This window comes from Notechis scutatus, chromosome 14, assembly GCF_049901735.1.
Source record: "Notechis scutatus isolate UNSWTSFEM ecotype Mainland chromosome 14, rNotScu1.2, whole genome shotgun sequence".
Taxonomy (NCBI): domain Eukaryota; kingdom Metazoa; phylum Chordata; class Lepidosauria; order Squamata; family Elapidae; genus Notechis; species Notechis scutatus.
This window is the reverse complement of record NC_142022.1, coordinates 3,024,071-3,043,347: the sequence shown is the minus strand read 5'-3', so window position 1 is coordinate 3,043,347 and position 19,277 is coordinate 3,024,071. Positions and strand designations below refer to the sequence as shown.

The window sequence follows — 19,277 nt, the reverse complement described above, 5'->3', positions numbered from 1 at the left end:
CGAGCGCCCGGCTGCCCGGTGGGCGGGGCTCTCCAGGCGCCCCGCCGGCCTCGCTCAGCCCTTCCGCGGGGCAGCGGACCTGGGGGCGTCCCGGCCGGCCGAGCGGGGCTTAAGCAGCCGAAGGGGAGGCCCAAAGCCGCGGTCTGGGCGGTAGACTGTCCCTGAGCGGGGAGGCTCGAGGGCCCGAGGGGCGGGGGCGGGGCGGGGCCTGCGGGGCCTGCGGAAGGAGGCTGCATGTCCGGGCCGCGGCGGGTGGCTGCTCTGCTGGGACTCGGGCTGCTCCTGTCCAGGGCGGCGGGCGCGGGACACTGTCCGGCCCGGCTCTGGCCTCCGCCTCCCCGCGCCATGCAGAGCGCCGCGCCGGGCCTGAAGTTCCTGGGGTAGGCGGGCGAGGCGGCGGCGGGCGGGAGACGCTCTCGCTCCCCGGGGAGGAGGGAGGCCAGGAGGCTTCGGGCCGGGCGGCGGCCAAGTCTCCCTCCGTTGGAAGCGGTGCGGGGGGGGCGGGAGGCGTCCTGCTGCCTTCGTGCAAGGGGGCTTGGGGGGCTCCGATCCGGTGGCCTCGCTTTCCACCCCGTTTTCCCTCCCCGAGAAAGAGCCGGGCTTCAAGGGAGCCGAGCGGTCTGCCGAAGCCCCTTCCGTGCGGGGCTCCCTCCGCGGCTGCCTTCGCCCCGCTGCCCCGGGCCTGCAAGTGGGGGGGTGTTGAGCCAGAGTGGAGGCCGAAGAGCCGGAGCTTGCAGGGCCCCGGGGGGACGGGAGGTCGGCCAGCTGGGCACGGAGGCCTCCAGCACCAGCCGCCGCCGGGCTCCTCTTGCGGGGCAGCCCTGGCAGCTGCTCTTCTCCCTGTTCCCGTTCTTCCCTTCGAGAAGGGCGCAAGCAATCCAGCCAGGAGGGAGGCCAAGGGGGTTCAGCGTCCGTCCGGCCGACCCTTTGGGGACGGTGGTGGGCCAGGAGATCAATCCGTGCCATCGGTCCGGGGGGCTGCTGAGCAGTCCCTCCCTCCTCCTGCCCCCTCCAGGCAGAAGGAAGCCCAGGCCATCGACCAGGAGCTCTTCCAGGAGTACGGATTCAGTGTGGACCAGCTGATGGAGCTGGCGGGCCTCAGCTGCGCCACGGCCGTTGCCAAGGTAGGAATCCCAGGCCGAGGCGGCTCCAGGGAAGGGGAAAAAAACCCTTCGCCCGGCTGGCTGTCTTGAGCAGCTCCATTTCCAGAGCTGGGTTGGCACAACGTGCTGGGGAGGCAGAGCAGGGGAGGGATGCTGGCCTCCCTGGGCCTCCTTCCCATGGAAGGAGATAGTTTCCTGGGCAAAGCATGAGGTTCGCATTTGTCCTCTCAACCCACTTTAGAGTGAAGGGTTTTTCTCTCTGTGAATGCACACACAGGGCTGCGTAGGGATGGGAGAGCTTTCGGCCTGGGTATGTACCCTGTTTCTCCAACAATACGGCCTCCCCCAATAGGAAGTCCCAGCATGTTTTATAGGCATGAAATGAAATTAAGCCCCTCACCCCAAATTAAGGCCTATATTAAAACATGCGAAATGGGGGGAATGGTGGGGGGGGCTTGCCATTAGGAAGTACTTTTGTTGCTCACCCGGATATGGTGCTGCCTGCGTTGACCCCGATACGAAGTGCCCCACCAACACCGAGGTCAACATCCAAGCCGTCGCCACCCACCCGAAGATGCAAGGGGGGGGAATTAAGTCACCCCCAAAAAGACGGCCTAGCCATTTTTTCGTGGCTCAAAAAAAAAATAAGATCCGGCCTTATTATATGAGAAACACGGTATGTAGGTGCCCAGGTTATATTTCCAATGGGATGAAGTCAAAGAACCATCTTTCCTGTCTTGGTTTTTCTTTTTCTATCCTTTTTGGGGGAGGGACTATATTTGAACTATATTTATGTATAGTTTTATCTGTTTCAAGGAGTTTATGGATAGTTAGTTCATGAGGGCTAGAATCCTTGCTCTTCATTAGATTAGGAATCTGGAGACTCTTTACCACTACCCGCTTTGTGTTTGTGGGTCTCCTGGGAAACTTGCCATTCTCAGGACAAACCTCTCCCCCCCCCAGGCATACCCAGCCAGCAGCTTCACCAGCAGCCAGCCAGCAGTGCTGATCGTGTGCGGCCCTGGGAACAACGGCGGAGATGGACTAGTTTGTGCCCGTCATCTGAAAATGTTTGTGAGTTGTTTGCACCTGTCCCTCCCGGTTGTGTTTGTAAGTGCTGCTGGTAGGGAACACTCACAAGGCGTCTCTCTCTCCCACCCTCCACCCCTGGCAGCTGAGAGCCTCGGGGTTTGCCACCTCCCTCCATGGAGCTTCTCTGGAGTGTTTGTGCCATAAGACTTATAAACCGCTTTATAGTGCTTTGCAGCCTTCTCTGTTTACAGAGTCAGCCTCTTGCCCCCAACCATCTGGATCCTCATCTTACCCACCTGGGAAGGACGGAAGGCTGAGTCCACCTTGAGCCTGGTGGGATTTGAACTGCCAAATTGTAGGCAGCTGGCAGTCAGCGGAAGGAGCCTGCAGTACTGCACTCTGACCACTGCGCCACAGAGGCTCAATATTGGGACTGCTGGCCTCCTGCCCACTGTGAAGGTCTTCTCAAACCGTGGCTGCCCAAAAGGCACCAAGGAACACAACAGACCCCCCCAGACAAACAGGGAATTCCAGATTAACCCCCTTGTCTTTGCAGGGCTACCAGCCGACTCTCTATTATCCTAAGCGCCCCAACAAGCCGCTTTTTGAAGGTTTAACCACCCAGTGTAAGAAGATGGAGATCCCGTTCCTGACAGAGTTTCCCTCTGAAGTAAGTCAAAAAGAAAGAAAATGGAGGTCGTCCACCCACCTTCCCGCAGCCAAGGGTGAGAAACGCTGCTCTACAAGGTGGTCTCAGGGATCATAGCAACCGCCCTTAGGCTCATATACGGCTTCACAGGGCTTTCCAGCCCTCCGGGTCCTCATTTCACCGACCTCGGAAGGATGGAAGGTCGAGTCAACCTCGGGCCGGTGAGAATCAAGCTGCTGGCAGTCGGCAGAGTTAACCTTCAGTACTGCATTCTGACCACTGCGCCATCACAGCTTCTGGTTAAGGCTGGTGGGGGGATCTGAGGAGTTGAAATCCCCCCATCCTCAAGTGCCAAGGTTGAGAACCCCCCCTCTAAAGAGAGCCCCGTTTTGGGGATGGCTGGACCGAAGCCCCTCTTGTGGGGTCTCCACACCTGCACCCCTCACCCGTCTGATCCCCCCCGCAGGCTGCCCTCATCGACGAGGCCTACGGTCTGGTGGTGGATGCCATCTTTGGGTTCAGCTTCCAGGGCGCCGTCGCGGGAGCCTTTTTGGGGCCATCCTGGGCACCTTGGAGAAGGTGACCATCCCTGTGGTCAGCATCGATATTCCTTCTGGTATGTTGGGCCCAAGTGGGCCTGGGCTGCTTCATTGTTGGGAGGTTGTACCTCATCCTGCTGGCCTTCTGTGCCCCCCCTCCCAAATCCCCCAAGAAATAATTCTGCTGGAGAGCAATTTTGGAAAATTTAGGTCCATGGAATAAATTTCTCAGTGCTGAGAAATTTACCTTTTAACGGGGTCTAGGCTTGTAAGTAGAGATAAAATACATTTTTTCTTCCATTCAATTGTGTCCGATTCTGAGGCTGCCTGGAGAAAGGTTGCTCAGAGTAGTTTGCCACTGCCTCCTTCCCAGGGCTGAGGGGAAATGGCTGGCCCAAGGTCACCCACTGGCTTTGTGCCCAAGGACTTGTGCCTTCACCACAACACCAAACTGCCTGTCAGGATACAATTAGCCTGATATTTTTTTTTTTCATAGCTGCTGTTCATTTCCCACCCTCTAATACAGAGGTCTCCAAACTTGGCAACTTTGAAGACTTGTGGACTTCAACTCCCAGAGATCTTCAAGTCAACAAAGTTGGCTGAGGGACTCGAAGTCCACAAGTCTTAAAGTTGCCAAGTTTGGGGACCCCCTGCCCTAATACTTCGAATGATGAACTATTCAGAGTGGGCATTGGTAATATCAGCAGACTTTAAAGCAGGACGCTCCAAAGTGGTCAATATCCAACCTTCAGTGTTATTATTATTCATGGTGCAATTAGTTATGGTTGTATTTATTATTTCTGTGTAATGAATCTCTGGGGATTGATGAACAACGAGAAGCTTCACGAACAGTGAATGAACTCAAGAGGTTGGGAACTCCTGTTTTAGACAAATTTGGAAGCACAAAACGGAATCCGGTTCTGACCTCCAGCATCCTTTCTCCCCAGAGGCTCCAGGGCCGCACAGGAGTGGGGGTCCATAAACCTCATCCCAAAATTAAGCAAGGAAGGGTTTAATTTTTCTGACTCTATTGGTGACCTCACTCAAGTGTCTGAATGTTTCATTTTTCCTTTCTGTTCTGGCTTTGCCTCCCCCTGAAATCTGGAGAAAACAGGGCTGATGCTCCGTGTGTGTGTGTGTGTGTGTGTGTAGGGCCCCTGCAGTTTAACCAAGCCAGAGAGCCACAGCAAGGCTGCCTTGGCACCTCGGGATACGCGGGGGCCCTTGGCTGGCTCCCTGCAGGCACGCCTGCCTTTCGCTTACGGCCCCGTTCCTCTCGTTGCCAGGCTGGGACGTGGAGAAGGGCAACCCTGGCGGGCTGCAGCCGGACATGCTGATCTCGCTCACGGCCCCCAAGGCGGCGGCCCGGCACTTCCAGGGGCGCTACCATTTCCTGGGGGGCCGGTTTGTGCCCGAGGCCCTGCAGAAGAAGTACGCCCTCAACCTGCCGCCCTACCCAGAGACGGACTCGGTCCTGCGCCTCTCCTAGGGCCGGCCCAGCAGACCCACCTGCTGTGGGGGGCGGGGGCGGGCTGGAGGGGGCAACGCCCCTCCCCCCACCATGGGCACGGAGTAGAGATTTTGGTCCCAGAGCCAGCAAGAGCCTGGACTGGATTGCAGCTCCTTGTTAGTGTCTCGAGGAGGCTTAGTGGACGCTTTATATAAATTTTTGCCTTCCTTGAATAAAACTATGCCGGGGAAAAGCTCCTTCCGTCATTTCTCAAGATCTCTTTGGCTAAGGGGACGAGGGGGAGAGGGAAGACACTGTCAAGGAACGTTTCGGGGGCTGCTGTCGCCTGGGTCCTCGGATAGGAAATCCCACCTCAAGCTTAACGGGGGAGGGACCAACCCTTGGGGTGGGGGAGGAGCCTTCTCCCGGCTACCTTCATCCTGGAGGAGCGGAGGCAGCCAGGTGGGCCTGAGCGGGCTTTTTGGGGAGGAAGGCAAACGCCACCCCGAGGCTCAGCCAAACGAGGGAGCGATCGGAAAATGGAAAATAAGAGCCGCCCAATTCCGTCTTTGGGAAAAGGGGACCCAGAACAGGTTCTTCCCGGAGTGGGAAAGCAGCAGAACCCTTGGGGTCCCGCTGCTTCCAAGCCCAGGAAATCCAGGCTGAGCTCACCAGACGGTCATCCAAGACCCCCCGAGCGGTGGGGGGAGGAAGAGGGGGGCACAGGCAGCTGAGCCATTGTGCACTTTAGGCCTGGACTGACCGGTTCAGACTTTCAAGGCGTGGCGATTTCCAGCCGCTTGAAGCGAGCAAGGAGGGCGGCAACCCAGAGTAGGTTCCATCCTTCCATCTTTGGGCCTCCAGAAACCGCCTCCAGGGCAGGGGTCTCAAACTCAAATTTCATTGAGGGCCACATCTGGGTTGTGTTTGGCCTGGGGGGGGAGCAGAGGAGGGTGTGGCCAGCTCGGCGTCATTCATGTTGGGGGCCGCTGTGGCCCCAGTGCTCTGCCAAAGAAAATGGGCTCCTGGGCTCCCTTTTCGGCCTCCCGCTACAAAAATGGAGCCTCAGGAGGGCAGAGGCACCGCAGGCCGATCCTTTGCTATTTCCAGGCCCGGGGGGGGGGGGGGGCACAGATCTGGCCCCCGGGGCCTTAAGTTTGACACACTCCAAGGACTCTGATGCTGCTGGATCAGAGAGAGAGAAAGAAAGGAAGCAGAGGGCCCCCTTCAGGCACATCAATTGCCCCCAATGGGGGCAGACCCTTCAGACATCCCCCCACCCCTTTGTGCTGGGACAACGCAGGCCCCCCCTGTGGTAGAAGCAGGTCCCAGCACCCCCCTTGGCGAGGGCAGAGCCAGCTTCCCCCCTGCCAGGCCCACCGGCTGATGCCGGCTGCTAACTGAGAGACGGGAGTCGTTGCGAAAAGGACAGAAGAACTGGTTATTTTTACTAGCATTTAACAACATTGTCCGTCTTTCTCTCTCCCCACGAGACCCTCCCTGGGCAGGAAGGCCACGGCTGGCGTTTCCTTGTGGTTTAGCTTTGGGGGGGGGAAGGGGGCAAAAAAAAAGAAAGAAATCTAAGCACAGAGCAAATTAATTGAACACAACAGTTTGGGTTACCTAGAAGTTAAACTTCTCTAAACTAAAAGGAGGAGGAGGAGGAGGAGGAGCCTAATTTTGAGAACAAGGTGGGGGGAGAAAGAGATTTAAAACAGCCGTGGGGGGCCTGGAATCCATGCACAATGCAGCATCTCAAACAGGGCTGCCCAACCTCAAGACCTGCGGAGTTCAACTCCCAGAATTCCCTAGCCAGCTATATTACGCTGGCTGGGGAATTCTGGGAGTTGACCTCCGCAGGTCTTAAAGTGGCCCCTGGTCTCAAGCATTTGGTGCAAAACTGGGCATGCTCTACTGAACTGGGGGCGTTGTTATTCCAGTCTTTGAGGGATTGGGGGGTACCGGTGTTGGGTTTGGGCCTGGAAAGGTTCTTGCGTGCCAAGAGCTGATCGGAGGCCCCTCGCGTGGTGTTAGGAAGCCTGGAACCCCAAGAGTTTTTCTATGGCGGCATTGATGTCTCCTCCGGTGGCGATGAGGGCCTGGAGGTTGGCCTCGCGGTTGATGAAGCCCATGGCGCTCAGCTGCTCCAGCTGTTGCTGGAACCGGACCTCTGGGCTCTGGGCCTGCTGTGAAAAGGAAAAAACCGCTCGTGAGCTGCTGAGCAACAGGCGTGGCTGTCGGTCTGTTCCCAACCGCTATCCAAGTGGCATCGCCTCCCAGCTGTCTGAACTGACCCTACTGGCCCTACTAAAACTCTGGGGCCGGCAGCCTGTAAGTGGGCAGAACCAGGCACTGCAGGGCAACTGTCTAGGATAGCGGTCACCAACTGGTGCTCCGTGAGAAAATGTTGGTGGTCTGCAGAGAAATGTCCCCCCCCAAAAGCAATTAATCCAGGCTGAGCGGGAACACAAGGGGGGGAACTTGCCCCACGCACCTGGCCTGGCCACCGGGCTGCTTCTTTCCGCTTCTTTCTTCTGCTTTTGGCTGCACGCAAGGAAAGCAGCCAAAGTCTTTTTCTTTCCCCCAAACTCCGCCAGAAATGAGTCTTTGGGGCCCTGCAAGGCCTCCTGCTCCAAGAGGCTGCGCCAGCACGACAATGAGTCACGACAAAGACTCATTTCTGGCGGAGTTTGAGGGAGAGAAAGGAAGACTTCTGCGGCTTCTGCTGCTTTCCTTGCATGAAGCCAAAAGTCCCCCCGCCAAGAACGGAGCTGGAGACGGTATCCTGTGATCCCAAATAAAGAATGATCGATCAGTAGGAAAACGGGGTGGGGAATATTCCTGCAGACTTTTCTGAGATTTTTCTCAGGGTCTCTGCTCCGCGGGATTTAAAATGATGAGTTTGGTGGTCCCCGAGGTCCAAAAGGTTGGCGACCCCTGGACCAGGAAGCAAAGTCAGTTCATGGGCTAATTTGCAAAATGGGTGCCAGAGCCCATGACTCTTGTGGAATTGAAATCGGGCAAACTTTATAAAACATGTTATGGCCTAAAAATTATAATAGGATGACATAATACAAACTATCAAAAAACATTTCCAGGGGGAATCAACTGCTGATGTTTGACTGCTACCCCACGGAACATGGGCTACTTTCAAGGCGGGTCGATCTCTGAATCTCTCCTCCCTGAAATTTTGGGAACTTTTCTGTCCCCCAAGGAAGCGTGGTCGTTATTGAAATTGATCAGGAAATATCTCTGAAACTATGGCCCAAGAAGTCTAGTAGTAATTTATTGTATTTACAAACCAACCAATCACTAAGGACCCTGGCAGCTTACAGCTAAGAATACAGGTTAAAAGCCCAGGCAGTCCTGAAAGACGTAAACATTGAGCCACACTACAATCAAGGCCAGATGGAGCGAAGGGTCAGGCACCCTCTGGAAGAGATCGGGAGCCAAGGAAGGGCTGAAAAGCAGGAGGCCCCACCTGGCTCTCATTCCAAGATGGAAAAAGGAAAGGAACTTCCCAGACCCCTTGAAGTGGGGGAGGGGGGGGGAGCTGAGCAGTCAGAAGAGGACGAAGGCAGGTGGGGCACGAGGGGCAACCTCCGCCACTGCCTACCTGAGAGTTGGCGCTGGCCAGGAGCTGCACCATGTGCTGCATGAGCTGCTGGGAGGGGTTGCTGTCCCCAGCTGGGGCGGTGCTGGCAGGGGCCAAGCTGCTGGGCAAGGGGGCTCCAGGACTGGGGTTCCTCCGGCGGAAGGTGTGGGGGGGCTGAGGGGCCCCAAGAGATCCCAGGCTGCAAGGCAAGAACACGCTTTGTTTAGCCAGCAGGAAGCAAAGCTGCAGGTGGGTCTGTCTGGCAGGTGGGAGGAAGATCCTCCCACTCTGGGACACGGTCCCCACCACCGGGCCCACCTCAGCCCCTTCGTACCTGGGCATGAGGCCTGGGGCCTCCGTCTGCAGCAGCTGGAGCCCCTGCTGGATCTGCAGCAAAGCCTGCATGGCCCGAGGGTTCGTCAGGACCGAGAGCGAGTCGGGGTTCTGCATCTGTGGGGGCGCAACAAAGAGCCACAGGTCTCCCCAAGGCCGCCACCGGGGGTGGGGGGAGGGGCAGCTCTCCTTGTGGGTCCAGCACTCGGACCCAAAGCTGCAATGGGGGGGGAGGGGGGAAGAGCGGGGCTGAAAGGGAGGGCTGCGATTCTGGCCTCCAGGCCCCCCCCAGGCGCACCTGCTGCAGGAAGGCAGGCAGCTGAAGGCGCAGCTGCTCCTGAAGGGAAGGGTTGCCAGCAAAGACCGGAGCGTTGACCATCATCTGCAAGGGAACGGCAGCCAGGCTTAGTGGGCGGAGCCTCAGCCCTCCCGGGACTTTTGCCGTGGGGGCGAATAGGTGTGGGACAAGAGGGTGAAGGGCTCGTCCTCTGAGCTCGTGGGTTGGTTTCCGGACGTTTGGCCGGTGCAGGTCAATGGGCCCTCAACCTCGACCCACACCGAGACCAAGGAGCCCCGGTTCGGTTGGAGCAACACCACAACCATCGGCCACGTTTCCACCCGCCACGCCTGGCCCTCCCCAGGCAGCTCCACCAGCAGACCCCCTGGGCTCAACCAGGGGTCCAAATCAACCGCCCAGCCCACCAGAGGCGGCCCCCACACAAAGCCCCCGCCAGCAGTTCACCCCCCCAAGGCCCTCGCCTGATGTACCCTCCCTGTCACCAGACCCTCAGCCACAATCCGAAGACCCTCACTTGACCCACCCACCCCTGAAGCCCTAGGAACAGAAGAGCAGCGGCAGCCCCCAGACTCCTCGGAAGACGAAACCCACCACGAACCTCCACCCTCCCCAACTTCACTCCCACAGATCTACTACGACAGAGAGGAATCATTCAGCAACCACAACCGGGACCGGCCACTTGGTCGTTAAGCGAAGCTGAGTGAAACCATAACTGTGCTTTAGCCTCCGACTTGAGGCTCCTTCGCTTTATAAGCCTCCGAAGATCGTAAATGTGAGGGCTGGCTGCAGCTTTTTCATCCCCGTTGTAACCGCAGACGGTCACTAAATGAGGACACACACACACACCCCTGCCTTTTCCTGGAGGCAACCACGCTGCAAAGCTGCCCTGCAGAGGGAGGGACAAGAGCATCTCTCCAACTCCAACTGAGCAAAGGGGTCTCTCATTCCCCACCCCCGGCCACTGCAGAGGGAGGGACAACCGTTCTGGAGAACCAGAGCCTCTCTCCAACTCATTCCCCCCACCCACCCCGGCCAGGTGTGAAAAGAGACTCACCTGAGCGGCGACCTCTGGGTTCTGGGCGAGGGTCTGCAACATCGTGCGCATGTAAGGAGCCGAAATCACGCTCTGCATCAGCTGAGGATTCTCGGAGACCTGCTGGAGGAGCCCCTGCATCTCGGGGCTGCTGAACATCCCTGTGGGGGTTGTGGGGGGGCGAAAGGGGGGTTCATCTGCAGGGAATCATGCCAGAGCGAGAATCCAACCCCCCCAAAAGCCTCTCTCGGTTAAAAGGAAGGAAGGAAGGAAAGAAGAATACAAGCGGTTTGGGGGAAGGGGGGAGAAAGAGATGGAGGTGGGCATCTCAATCATGCCCGTCTGCGAAACACCCAGAAGATGCAGAAGGAAATGCCAGCGGAGTTACTGTCCTTTAGGGCAGGGGTCTCCAACCTTGGCAAGTTTAAGCCTGGAGGACTTCAACTCCCAGAATTCCCAGCCAGCAAGCTGGCTGGGGAATTCTGGGAGTTGAAGTCCTCCAGGCTTAAACTTGCCAAGGTTGAGACCCCTGCTTTAGGGGATGAAGACCCCCCGGAATAGAGGGCACAGCCGGAGCCCTGCAATCCCAGGCAGTGTCAGAATACAGAAAGTGGAGCAGCATCGGGGTCCGGGTTCTTTGGGGAGGGTGGGTCTTTCTCTAGGAACAAGGGCACGCCCGGGATTTCACTAGTTTGCATGTCCGTCCGGCTCCCTTCCCCCCCCCAGCTAAATAGCCAGGAGCCTTCAGTTCCCATCAGCCACAGCCGGAGCGGTTCAGCCGCAGGTTCAGCCTTCCGCCTGCCCACAAATGCCGCTTTGCCCAAACTGCTCCGGGTTGCACGAGAAGGCAGGCCTTCCTCCCTTGGAAAGTCCGACCGGTATTCCGGATGCGTCCCACGAAAAAGCCTCTCCCCTCGCTCACCTTTAACCGAGATGCCCTGGGCGCAAAGGGGAGGTGCAGCTCAAGGGGCCCCCCTCTGAATGGAAGCGGAGGGTGGGAGGGTGGCAAGGCTGTACCTGACCCCAGAGCGGCTGCGTTGATGCCCAGAGGGTTGGAGACGGTGGGCGTGCTCCGGCTTGGGACCGGCTCGGGGTTAGGGCCTCCTTCGTTCTCCGGCTCCTGGCCCTGAGAAGCAGGAACGGGATTCCAAGGGTTGGGCAACGGCTCCCGGTTCTCCGTCCGCAGAGGCTGTGCGTTTGGGGCCTCCGAGCTCCCGGAGAGGGCAGAGAACGGATTGTTGCCAAACTAGGAGAAGGAGAAGCCAGGGGAAAAAGGAGCTGTGCACCCCCGTGCCCCGTCGCAGGGGTGGGGGCCGGCAGCAGGGCTGCAGATCAACTGACACCACCAGGTGAAACAGCCCAGCTGGCCTGGGATGCCCAGAACCACTGCAGAGGGGAGCCCTGGAGAAGCTCGGCTACGCGTGCGCTTGTCAGGCCATGCTGGGTTCTGCAACCCATCAAACTGCAACCCATATTTGAGCCGACGAGGTTCTCTTGGAAAGGCCCCACGATTTCCACCCCTCGGGGCTCCTAAGGACACCCAAATATACGACCCTCCCCCCTGGAAGATTGGGGTGTGACTTCAGAAGAGGCGAAGCCCCCGAGTCCCTGCCGGTCACGATTGAGGCTGTCCCCATAAGCCGGGGGAAACAGCCGAGCCATACGCCCACCTGTTCCCTGGCAGCGCTGAACATCGGTTCCTGGATGTCCGTATACATGCGCCGCAGGGCGCTGTACCCTCCGGGAACGCTCTCCAAGTTGCTCAGGGCTCGGTCCTGGTTGCGCATCATCTCTTGCATCATGGCTGGGTTGCGCGCCAACTCCATGGTCTGAGGAAAGAGGCAGAGGACTCTAAAAGCCAACCGGAGGGGAGGCGCCTTGGTTGCCACCCCCTTTTTTGTGGCATGAGACCCGTCGGAGTAGAGCCACCTTGTAGGGGAGGTGGGTGGCACAAAAATTACATTTGATTAAACACAGTCTAGACTCTTTTTTTTTTTTCCCTAAGAGTCTGCCAGAACCCAGGATTGACCCTCATTGAACCGGCTTCTGGAGTTGCCGGCAGAGCAACTGAAAAATGAGCAAGCAAAGGCAGAACCTCCCTCTGGGGCAGCGCAAGAGGACCAGGCCAGACCCGAGTCAGAAACCAGGGTCCAGGCAGACAGGATAGGGTACACAATACTGTTTGGAAAAGCAACCGTAGCTGTTGCTCTGCTTCTGGAAATAGGCTGGACAGAAAAGTGGCTGCTCAGGTCTTAAAACCGTGATCCATTAACTAACACACACACACCTTAGCTGGTCTGCAGGAGGACTTGGATCTTGGACCGCTGAGAGCTACCCAAAATTTTCTCCACGGAGGGGAGGGGGGGTGAAGAGGAAGCAGGGCCTGGCTTCCAGCATGCAGAGGACGGCCAGGCCAAGAAAGAACCACAATCAACACGGCCGAAGCCCCCAGGGGAGCATTCCCTCGCCCAGCCCAGGCCATCCACCACACCCCCAAAGCACAGAAGCCCACCCAGACACAGGGAGGTGAGGCTACGGAAAGCTTCCACGCAAAAGGTCCCCCCCACGAGAGGCAAAGCTGTGCTTGGGTGGACCTTCCACACCACCTCTGTCTCCAACCACCTCACCCACTTCCAGGTGGAAGGCGTCATTCAAGAGAAAATGTACGGAAGGCGTTCAGCAAAAGCACCGGGGCCGCCTGAGCCAGCAGCCGGTCTGCCCCACAGCACCGGGCGCATCAGCCGTCCCGACCTCAGGGGCTCAGAAGCTTCCGCTGAGATGGGACTTGGCATCCCTCAGGCTCTTCTAGGGCATGGAACCCCCCACGGCCGAGGGGAGCCCGGCACCTGGTTCCCCAGGGCATCTGCAGCACAGGCCTTCTGACCAGGCAGGCTGCTGCCCCTGAGCCACCAAGACATGGATCCGCACAAACTCCTTTGCGCCGTGAAGGCCTTCCTGACAGCGTCCCCTCCTTTCTCTCTGCTTCAAAGCAGGGAGCGTGTGACCATCCCTGGGCGCAGAGCAGAAAAGGCCCCACACTGGCTGGGAACAGCTACCCGCCACAGCTGAAGGAGGCTGGCAGGCCGTGCTGCTCACACCTGCCTCGGTCTCCCCTGCAAAGGCAGCCACAAGCCAAAGAACGGAGAAGGTGCCCACCTGGCGCATCAACTCGGGGTTGTTCAGCATGTGGGTGATTTCTGGGTTCCGTTCCATCAGCTGCTGCATCTGGGGGTTGGCCGTGATCATCCGCCTCATGAAGTCTGGGTTGGACATCATGCTCTGGACCAAGGGGTTCTCCATGATCTGGGACAGCATCTCCGGGCTGGACATAAGCTGCCGCTGCATCTGCTGCTGAAGCTCCATGAAGTTTGCTGAGCCCATCCCCAGGTGGCCAAGCCCAGCAATGCCACCAAAGCCGGCTGGGAGAGGACAGAGGAAGAGCAGCTCAGACAACGACCTCCGAGGAAGGGGTCAGTTCTGCAATCTTCGGCTTGGTGCCTTCCCGGCATCCTGCCATCAAAAGGGGTGGGGGGGACGGACGGACGGACGATAGGTTGACCAAGACCAGAGAGGCGTGGAACTAGTTTGTGCCAACACTGAAGGCCATGCACCCCGAGAGTGGAGTGTGGATTGCCCCAAACATCTCCGCGATTCTCGAAACACCTCTGCAGCTCTCCGCTGGCTGAAGGCGAAGCGGTCAAGGGGGCCGGCACTGTAACCTTTCCTGAGGGAATCTTGGTCCTAGCCTGACTTTACTGCAGCCAGCAGCAACTTTTAACCAAAGAACCTATCGCTTCACCCAAATGGAGCTGAGGGCCTTTCTTTCCTAAGGGATCGGAACGGAGGCAAGATCTGGTCTGGAACGGATCTTAAGGAGAAGCAGGAAAACGGCCTCTCATATTTTGGCTGCCTCTCCACCATTCCTGCGTATAGGTACTCGAAAGCCAGTCCCTCACCATGTTTTGGCCCTCTCTGGATGGATGACCCTGCCGCAGGGCCACCTGAGACACTAGCAACTCAGACCCCCCACCCACCCACCCAAGAAGGAGCACCTGCCTCCCTGAGCTGCTTCCTAAGAGCTCTGCCAGTCGAGAGACCTCTCTTACTTACACAGGATGGAGGTGGCCCCGCTGGGCGTTCCTTCCCCAGCTGACCCCGGCGTGCCGCCCAAAGCGCTGCTCCTCCAGCTGCTGTTCCCCACGTCTGAAAGGCCGCTGCTGGATGTGGATGGCTGGGAGGGGGCTGCAGGGGATGGAGGAGCTGCAGAAGGGGCCAGAACTACCCCAGTGGCAGAGGGAACAGGAGGGGAAGCCACCGTCACCCCGGGAGGTTCTTGCACCCTACGAATCAAGCAAGATACGGCCATTGCCATTGGGGAGGCAACCACTGGCTGCAGGTCCCAAATGGGGGAGGGCCATAAAATAAATCCCCACTGAATGGACTCCATGCAGGGGAGTTTAAGGGTCGAACTCTTAGGTTTGTGAGGGGTCTTTCCTGAGCACGGCTGTTTTCTTGCAGATGTTTCATTACCCAAACTAGGTAACATCACCTTCGGCTTGTATCTCTCATTTCCCAAGGGAAGCCAGCACTCTTCTGTGAAGCAGCGGATGGAAACTAACCAAGGAGAGGAGCAACCTGCAACTCAGGAGGAATTTCCTGACAGGGAGGACCATTAATCAGTAGAGTGGCTTGGCTCCCGGAGTTGTGGCTGCTCCATCATGGGAGGCCTTTAAGGACAGCCCCTTGTCTGGAATGGTAGGTGGTCTCCTGCTTGGGTAGAGGGTTGGACTAGAAGACCTCCCAGGTCCCTTCTGCTGTTCTGTTTTTCTTGTGAACGGGGGACCAGCAATAAAGAAACCTGTTTCAGCCATTCTGGGAGCTGTTCTGGCTGCTTGGGGCGGCCACGGCTGGGGCTCCGTCTGGCCCTCCCTGCAAAGGAGCCTCAGCCCGTTCAATGACCCACTAGAGGCCGCATCCTCTGCCCGAGATCAGAAGCCGCCAAAAGGGAAGGACCCCCCCCCCCCTGCTGTGGGGACACCACTGGCCAGACTGCAGAGGTGCCCAGGCTTGGCCACTTTAAGGCTGCTGGACTTCAACTCCCAGAATTCTCCAGCCAGCAGAGTTTTTAATAGACGATGAGCAGAGCCGGCTGGAGAATTCTGGGAGTTGAAGTCCAGCAGCCTTACAGCGGCCAAGGCTGGGACACCCCCAGCGCCCCCTCCGCTCAGCCGCGCGAGGGGAGGGGGAGGCTGGCCAAGGGGGTCGTCACCTAAGGAAGCCCCTCCCCCTTCCTCTCACTTCTGGGGGGTCTTGATGACCAGGTGCACCGTCAGCCCGTCCTTCACGCCGTGCTGGAGCAGCGAGTCGCCGTCCTTCAGGATCTTCCCCGCGAAGATCAGCACCAGCTGCTCCTGCTTGGCCTTGAACCGCCGCGAGATCTCCTCCTTGAACTGGGGGTGGGGGGTGAGAGAGGCCGGGGTCAGGCAGGCCGCGGAGACCCCCACCCCGCCCCTCCCCACCCACCCCCGGCAGCCCCGCCCGGCCGGACCTCCCTGACGGAGATGCGCTCGCCGGTCAGGATCTCCTCCTTGTCCTTCGGCGTCTTCACCGTCACGCGGATCAGGGCGCCCGTGGCCGCCGTGGCCGCGGGCTCGCCTTCGCCCCCGCCGCCCCCGCCGCCGCCGCCCCGCCCGGCTGCGAGGAGGACGAGGCGCCGCTGCCTCCGCTGCTCAGCTCCGCCATCTTGGCCGCCGGCGAGCGAGAGGGAGCGCGGAGAGGTGCCGGCAGGGTACTTCCGGCGGTCTGGGCGCACTTCCGGAACTCTCGGAGGGCCGCCGGCGGAGTTCAGAGTTCAAGGGTGGGGTTATTCTGGGAAGCCGCGCCGTTCTTCCGAAAGCCCTGTCCCCGGGGAGCTGGGGCCTCTGCGATAGAAAAGCGTAGTGCCCCTCCTCGCCCCAAAGAACGGCCCCCGGCCTCCTACGGACTAGGGCTCGGCGTCGCCTGAGGGACGGGCGGCGCAGCGAGACGAGCTCCCAGAGCGCCCCACCTGCCTCAGAGGATAGAGGCGCGGGGATAGAGTGGTGTCGGGGAAAGGGCAGGAACCGGAAGCGCCGGAGATTACCACTCCCAGCGTGCACCGGGGGTGCGGGCCCGATCAGCTGAGGGAGCCGGGCGCTGGAGTGTCCCCCGTCTCCGCTCCTGAGCGCGCAGAAGCGGCCATGCTGCGCCCCAAGGCCTTGACGCAGGTGCTGAGCCAGGCCAACACGGGAGGCGTCCAGAGCACCCTGTGAGTCACCCTGGGGCTCGGCGTTCCCGCCTCCCCCGGGCCTGAAAGCGGCGCTTGGGGGCCCCACGGGAGACTCTCCTTCGCCGCCTGGCAGGTGGGAGGCTGAGGTGGGGGGTGACAGGGAGCGGGAGTGTGGCCCCTTTGGCTGTGGAAGAAACTGGGGAAGGGCAAAGTCCGGCTGGGCAGAGCAGGGAAGAGGTGGAGCAAGGCAGAGGGAATTCGGAGGAAGACCCAGGCCCACCCCCCTCTTCATCCTAGGGCACGCAGGGAGGAACGGAGAAGGGAGCAATGTGGGTTGCGTGGCTTACGGGGGAGGAAAGGGCCCTGATTCCCTTCATTAGCTGCAGCTGGGAAAAAACAGTGTTTAAAAGGCAATTGCGCACAGCCAACTTTTGGAAACAAATTATGAGTTATCTTTTATGGTCGAGGCTTATCTGGGTTCCTGGTGTCTTCCCAACTGTGTGTGTTTTGTTGGCCTTTGAAGTCTGCAATTCCTTCTCCTGCCCCGTCCAGTTAATTGCTGCAGCGTGGTTTTTATGGATTTTTAGTTAGAGTTTATATGTATGTTTTCGGAGGGAATTTCTTCCCTTTAAAAACTGTTGTGAGTTTTTTCTCCAGCCGAAGGTAACTGGACAGTGGGGGCCAAGTTGGAGGTATTAAAGGAAACAAAGTGACTTTATTTCTTTTGTGCCATGCCCCAGGTCATCACATTGGTATTTAATTTCATTGTATGAGGTGCAATGACAAACTAAACTCAATTAAAACAAGAGCCAGTTGCCAAGTGGCTGAATTTTGATCAGGTGACCACGGAGATGCTGCAATGGTCATAAGTCTGAAAAATGGCCATAAGTCACTTTTACCCCTGCTGTTGTAACTTTGAATGGTCACTAAATGAACTAAGTCGAGGACTACCTGTAACTCTGGGAGAGATTTCTTAATTGGCATTTTTTTTCCCTCTGGATTTCTCAATCTTGGCAATTTTTAAGATGTGTGGACCTCAACTCCCAGAATCCCCACCAACATGGGACGCTCTTGTGCTGCATGCTGGGTTACTGTCGTACAGCCCTGTATGGCCTTTCTGTAGCAGCATGTATGTAAACTGTAAGTTGCTGGAACGGTAGGCAGTAGCTGCAGAGGGAAGAGGGATGTTCCGAAGTTACCCGATGACTGGTCTGTTCAGGACCATGGTCTGTTTTAGCAAGGTAGTTCTTTATGGTCACAATGGTTGTCAGAGTGCGGCAGTTTTATCTCAGAGGGCTTTTGGGCAAGTCTTCCAGGACCCCTTTGCTTTAGCATCCTCCTCCTCCTCCTCCTCCAGGCTTCTGAACAACGAGGGGTCTCTTCTCGCTTATTCCGGCTACGGAGACACGGACGCCAGAGTCACAGCTGCCATAGCCAGCAATATCTGGGTGGCCTATGACAAGAATGGGCACCAAGCATTCAACGAAGACAATCTGAGGTTCATCCTGATGGACTGCATGGTACGCGCACCAAGATGCGATTGTTCTGTGGCCTGCTTGGACACTGTTCTCCTCAGAGGCCTTTGCAACAAGGCTGAACAACTGTGGCCCCTGAGTAACTATGACTTCCCAGAATTCTGGAAGTCCACAGGCCATCAAGGGGCTGGAGGGTGATCAGGGCTGCAGCCAGATTCCTGCAGAGTCCTCCCAAGTTGCAACCTTTCTCTATCACGTCCCTTATGAAAGAAACATGGGAGACTTAAGGTGAAAGTTGTCCCAAGTTGCTCCGGGGCCAGAGTGGACGGATGCTGGGGGCCAAACTAAGAGATCTCCATTGGGGAAGCGCTTTTCCTTTAGCCTCCCTTTTTTCTTTTCTTTTCCAAAATCCAGGAGGGCCGTGTGGCAATCACCAGAGTTGCTAACCTGCTGTTGTGCATGTATGCGAAGGAGACGGTGGGCTTTGGCATGTTGAAAGCAAAGGTAAGGGGGAAGAAAAATAGAAAAGAAAGGAGGTGTGTGTGTGTAAAGTTTTTGAGGGTGTTTATATGTAAACTTAAGAAAACATAGAGGGAGGGGGGAGAGAGAGGGATGGATTCTGATATTCTTCACCGCAGTTATAAGTACAAAGAAAGTTATATCATATTGCCCTTCTTTCTATAATCTAATCATAATCGTAGATCACAGATTCTTTTTGCTCATTTCTACACAAAAAATCCATAAGAGGCTTCTTCTCCAATAAATTAGACCAAAAGTCTTTGGAATATTTCCAGTAATATTTCATGTCATGCTTATACATGGTTATCTTAAGTACTGGAATATGAAATTAATCCTAGCTGCACCCCCATGGCCTACACTATATTAGACAAAAATATGGTTAGCCACTCCATGATTTAAAATGGAGTAAAACCCTCCAGGAAACCTTGGAAAGCGGCGTTCTGTCTTTCTTCCCAGCAGCAGGAGAGGCCCTGGCAAGGCAGCAGAGATCTGTACTGTAGCCGCTCCGGCAGCTGAGTGGAGGCCAGGCCTGGCTGCAGGGCTTTCTTGACAGACCCAACGTTTTCCCTTCTCTCTGCAGGCCCAAGCCTTGGTGCAGTACCTTGAAGAACCCCTGACCCAGGTGGCTGCTTCCTGACGGGGCCTGGCTGGCCGTTGAGTCTGGGAGTCCTGCCTCCCAGCAGACCACGAAGGGTGCTGAGCACCATGTGCTTCTTTCAGACACTGGAGGGATGCGGGGAAGAGAATAAAGGACGTCCTTAGCAGCTTTTCTCTGCCTGATGGATGGATGGAAGGGGCTGGGATGGTCTCGACGGCGGACCTGCCACCCAGAGCTGCCACCCGAAGGGGGAAATGGGGTGGTTAGAAATAACTGGAGCCATCATCGTTCCAGAAGGAAGAAAGTGGACGCTAGCATGGCAGAAGGGAATAATGCATACAGGAGATCAAGGACACGAAATATAAATCAACGATTCACGTAAAGAGCTGCAGAGCTTGGCGTAACA

The 19,277-nt window shown here is 57.6% G+C and overlaps 3 protein-coding genes across 3 annotated transcripts; 2 read left to right on the top strand and 1 right to left on the bottom strand.

The window, feature by feature from the left end:
- Positions 1 to 100: 100 nt before the first annotated feature.
- NAXE (NAD(P)HX epimerase) lies at positions 101 to 5,026 on the top strand. The gene is given in 7 exon segments (XM_026685790.2): positions 101 to 380; positions 1,016 to 1,124; positions 2,067 to 2,177; positions 2,692 to 2,805; positions 3,251 to 3,325; positions 3,328 to 3,400; positions 4,610 to 5,026. Coding segments are annotated over 7 exon segments (831 nt in total). The 5' UTR covers positions 101 to 234; the 3' UTR covers positions 4,813 to 5,026.
- A 1,168-nt stretch (positions 5,027 to 6,194) lies between these two features.
- Positions 6,195 to 15,789, bottom strand: UBQLN4 (ubiquilin 4). Its single transcript, XM_087943260.1, is given in 12 exon segments — positions 6,195 to 6,956; positions 8,390 to 8,567; positions 8,703 to 8,818; positions 9,000 to 9,083; positions 10,054 to 10,193; positions 11,050 to 11,278; positions 11,703 to 11,861; positions 13,189 to 13,451; positions 14,143 to 14,372; positions 15,331 to 15,482; positions 15,581 to 15,721; positions 15,724 to 15,789. Coding segments are annotated over 12 exon segments (1,896 nt in total). The 5' UTR covers positions 15,775 to 15,789; the 3' UTR covers positions 6,195 to 6,803.
- Positions 15,790 to 15,868: 79 nt separating this feature from the next.
- LAMTOR2 (late endosomal/lysosomal adaptor, MAPK and MTOR activator 2) lies at positions 15,869 to 19,037 on the top strand. Its single transcript, XM_026685792.2, has 4 exons — positions 15,869 to 16,318; positions 17,637 to 17,799; positions 18,169 to 18,258; positions 18,854 to 19,037. The coding sequence occupies exons 1-4, from the start codon at positions 16,251 to 16,253 to the stop codon at positions 18,908 to 18,910; spliced, it is 378 nt and encodes a 125-aa protein (XP_026541577.1). The 5' UTR covers positions 15,869 to 16,250; the 3' UTR covers positions 18,911 to 19,037.
- Positions 19,038 to 19,277: the final 240 nt, after the last annotated feature.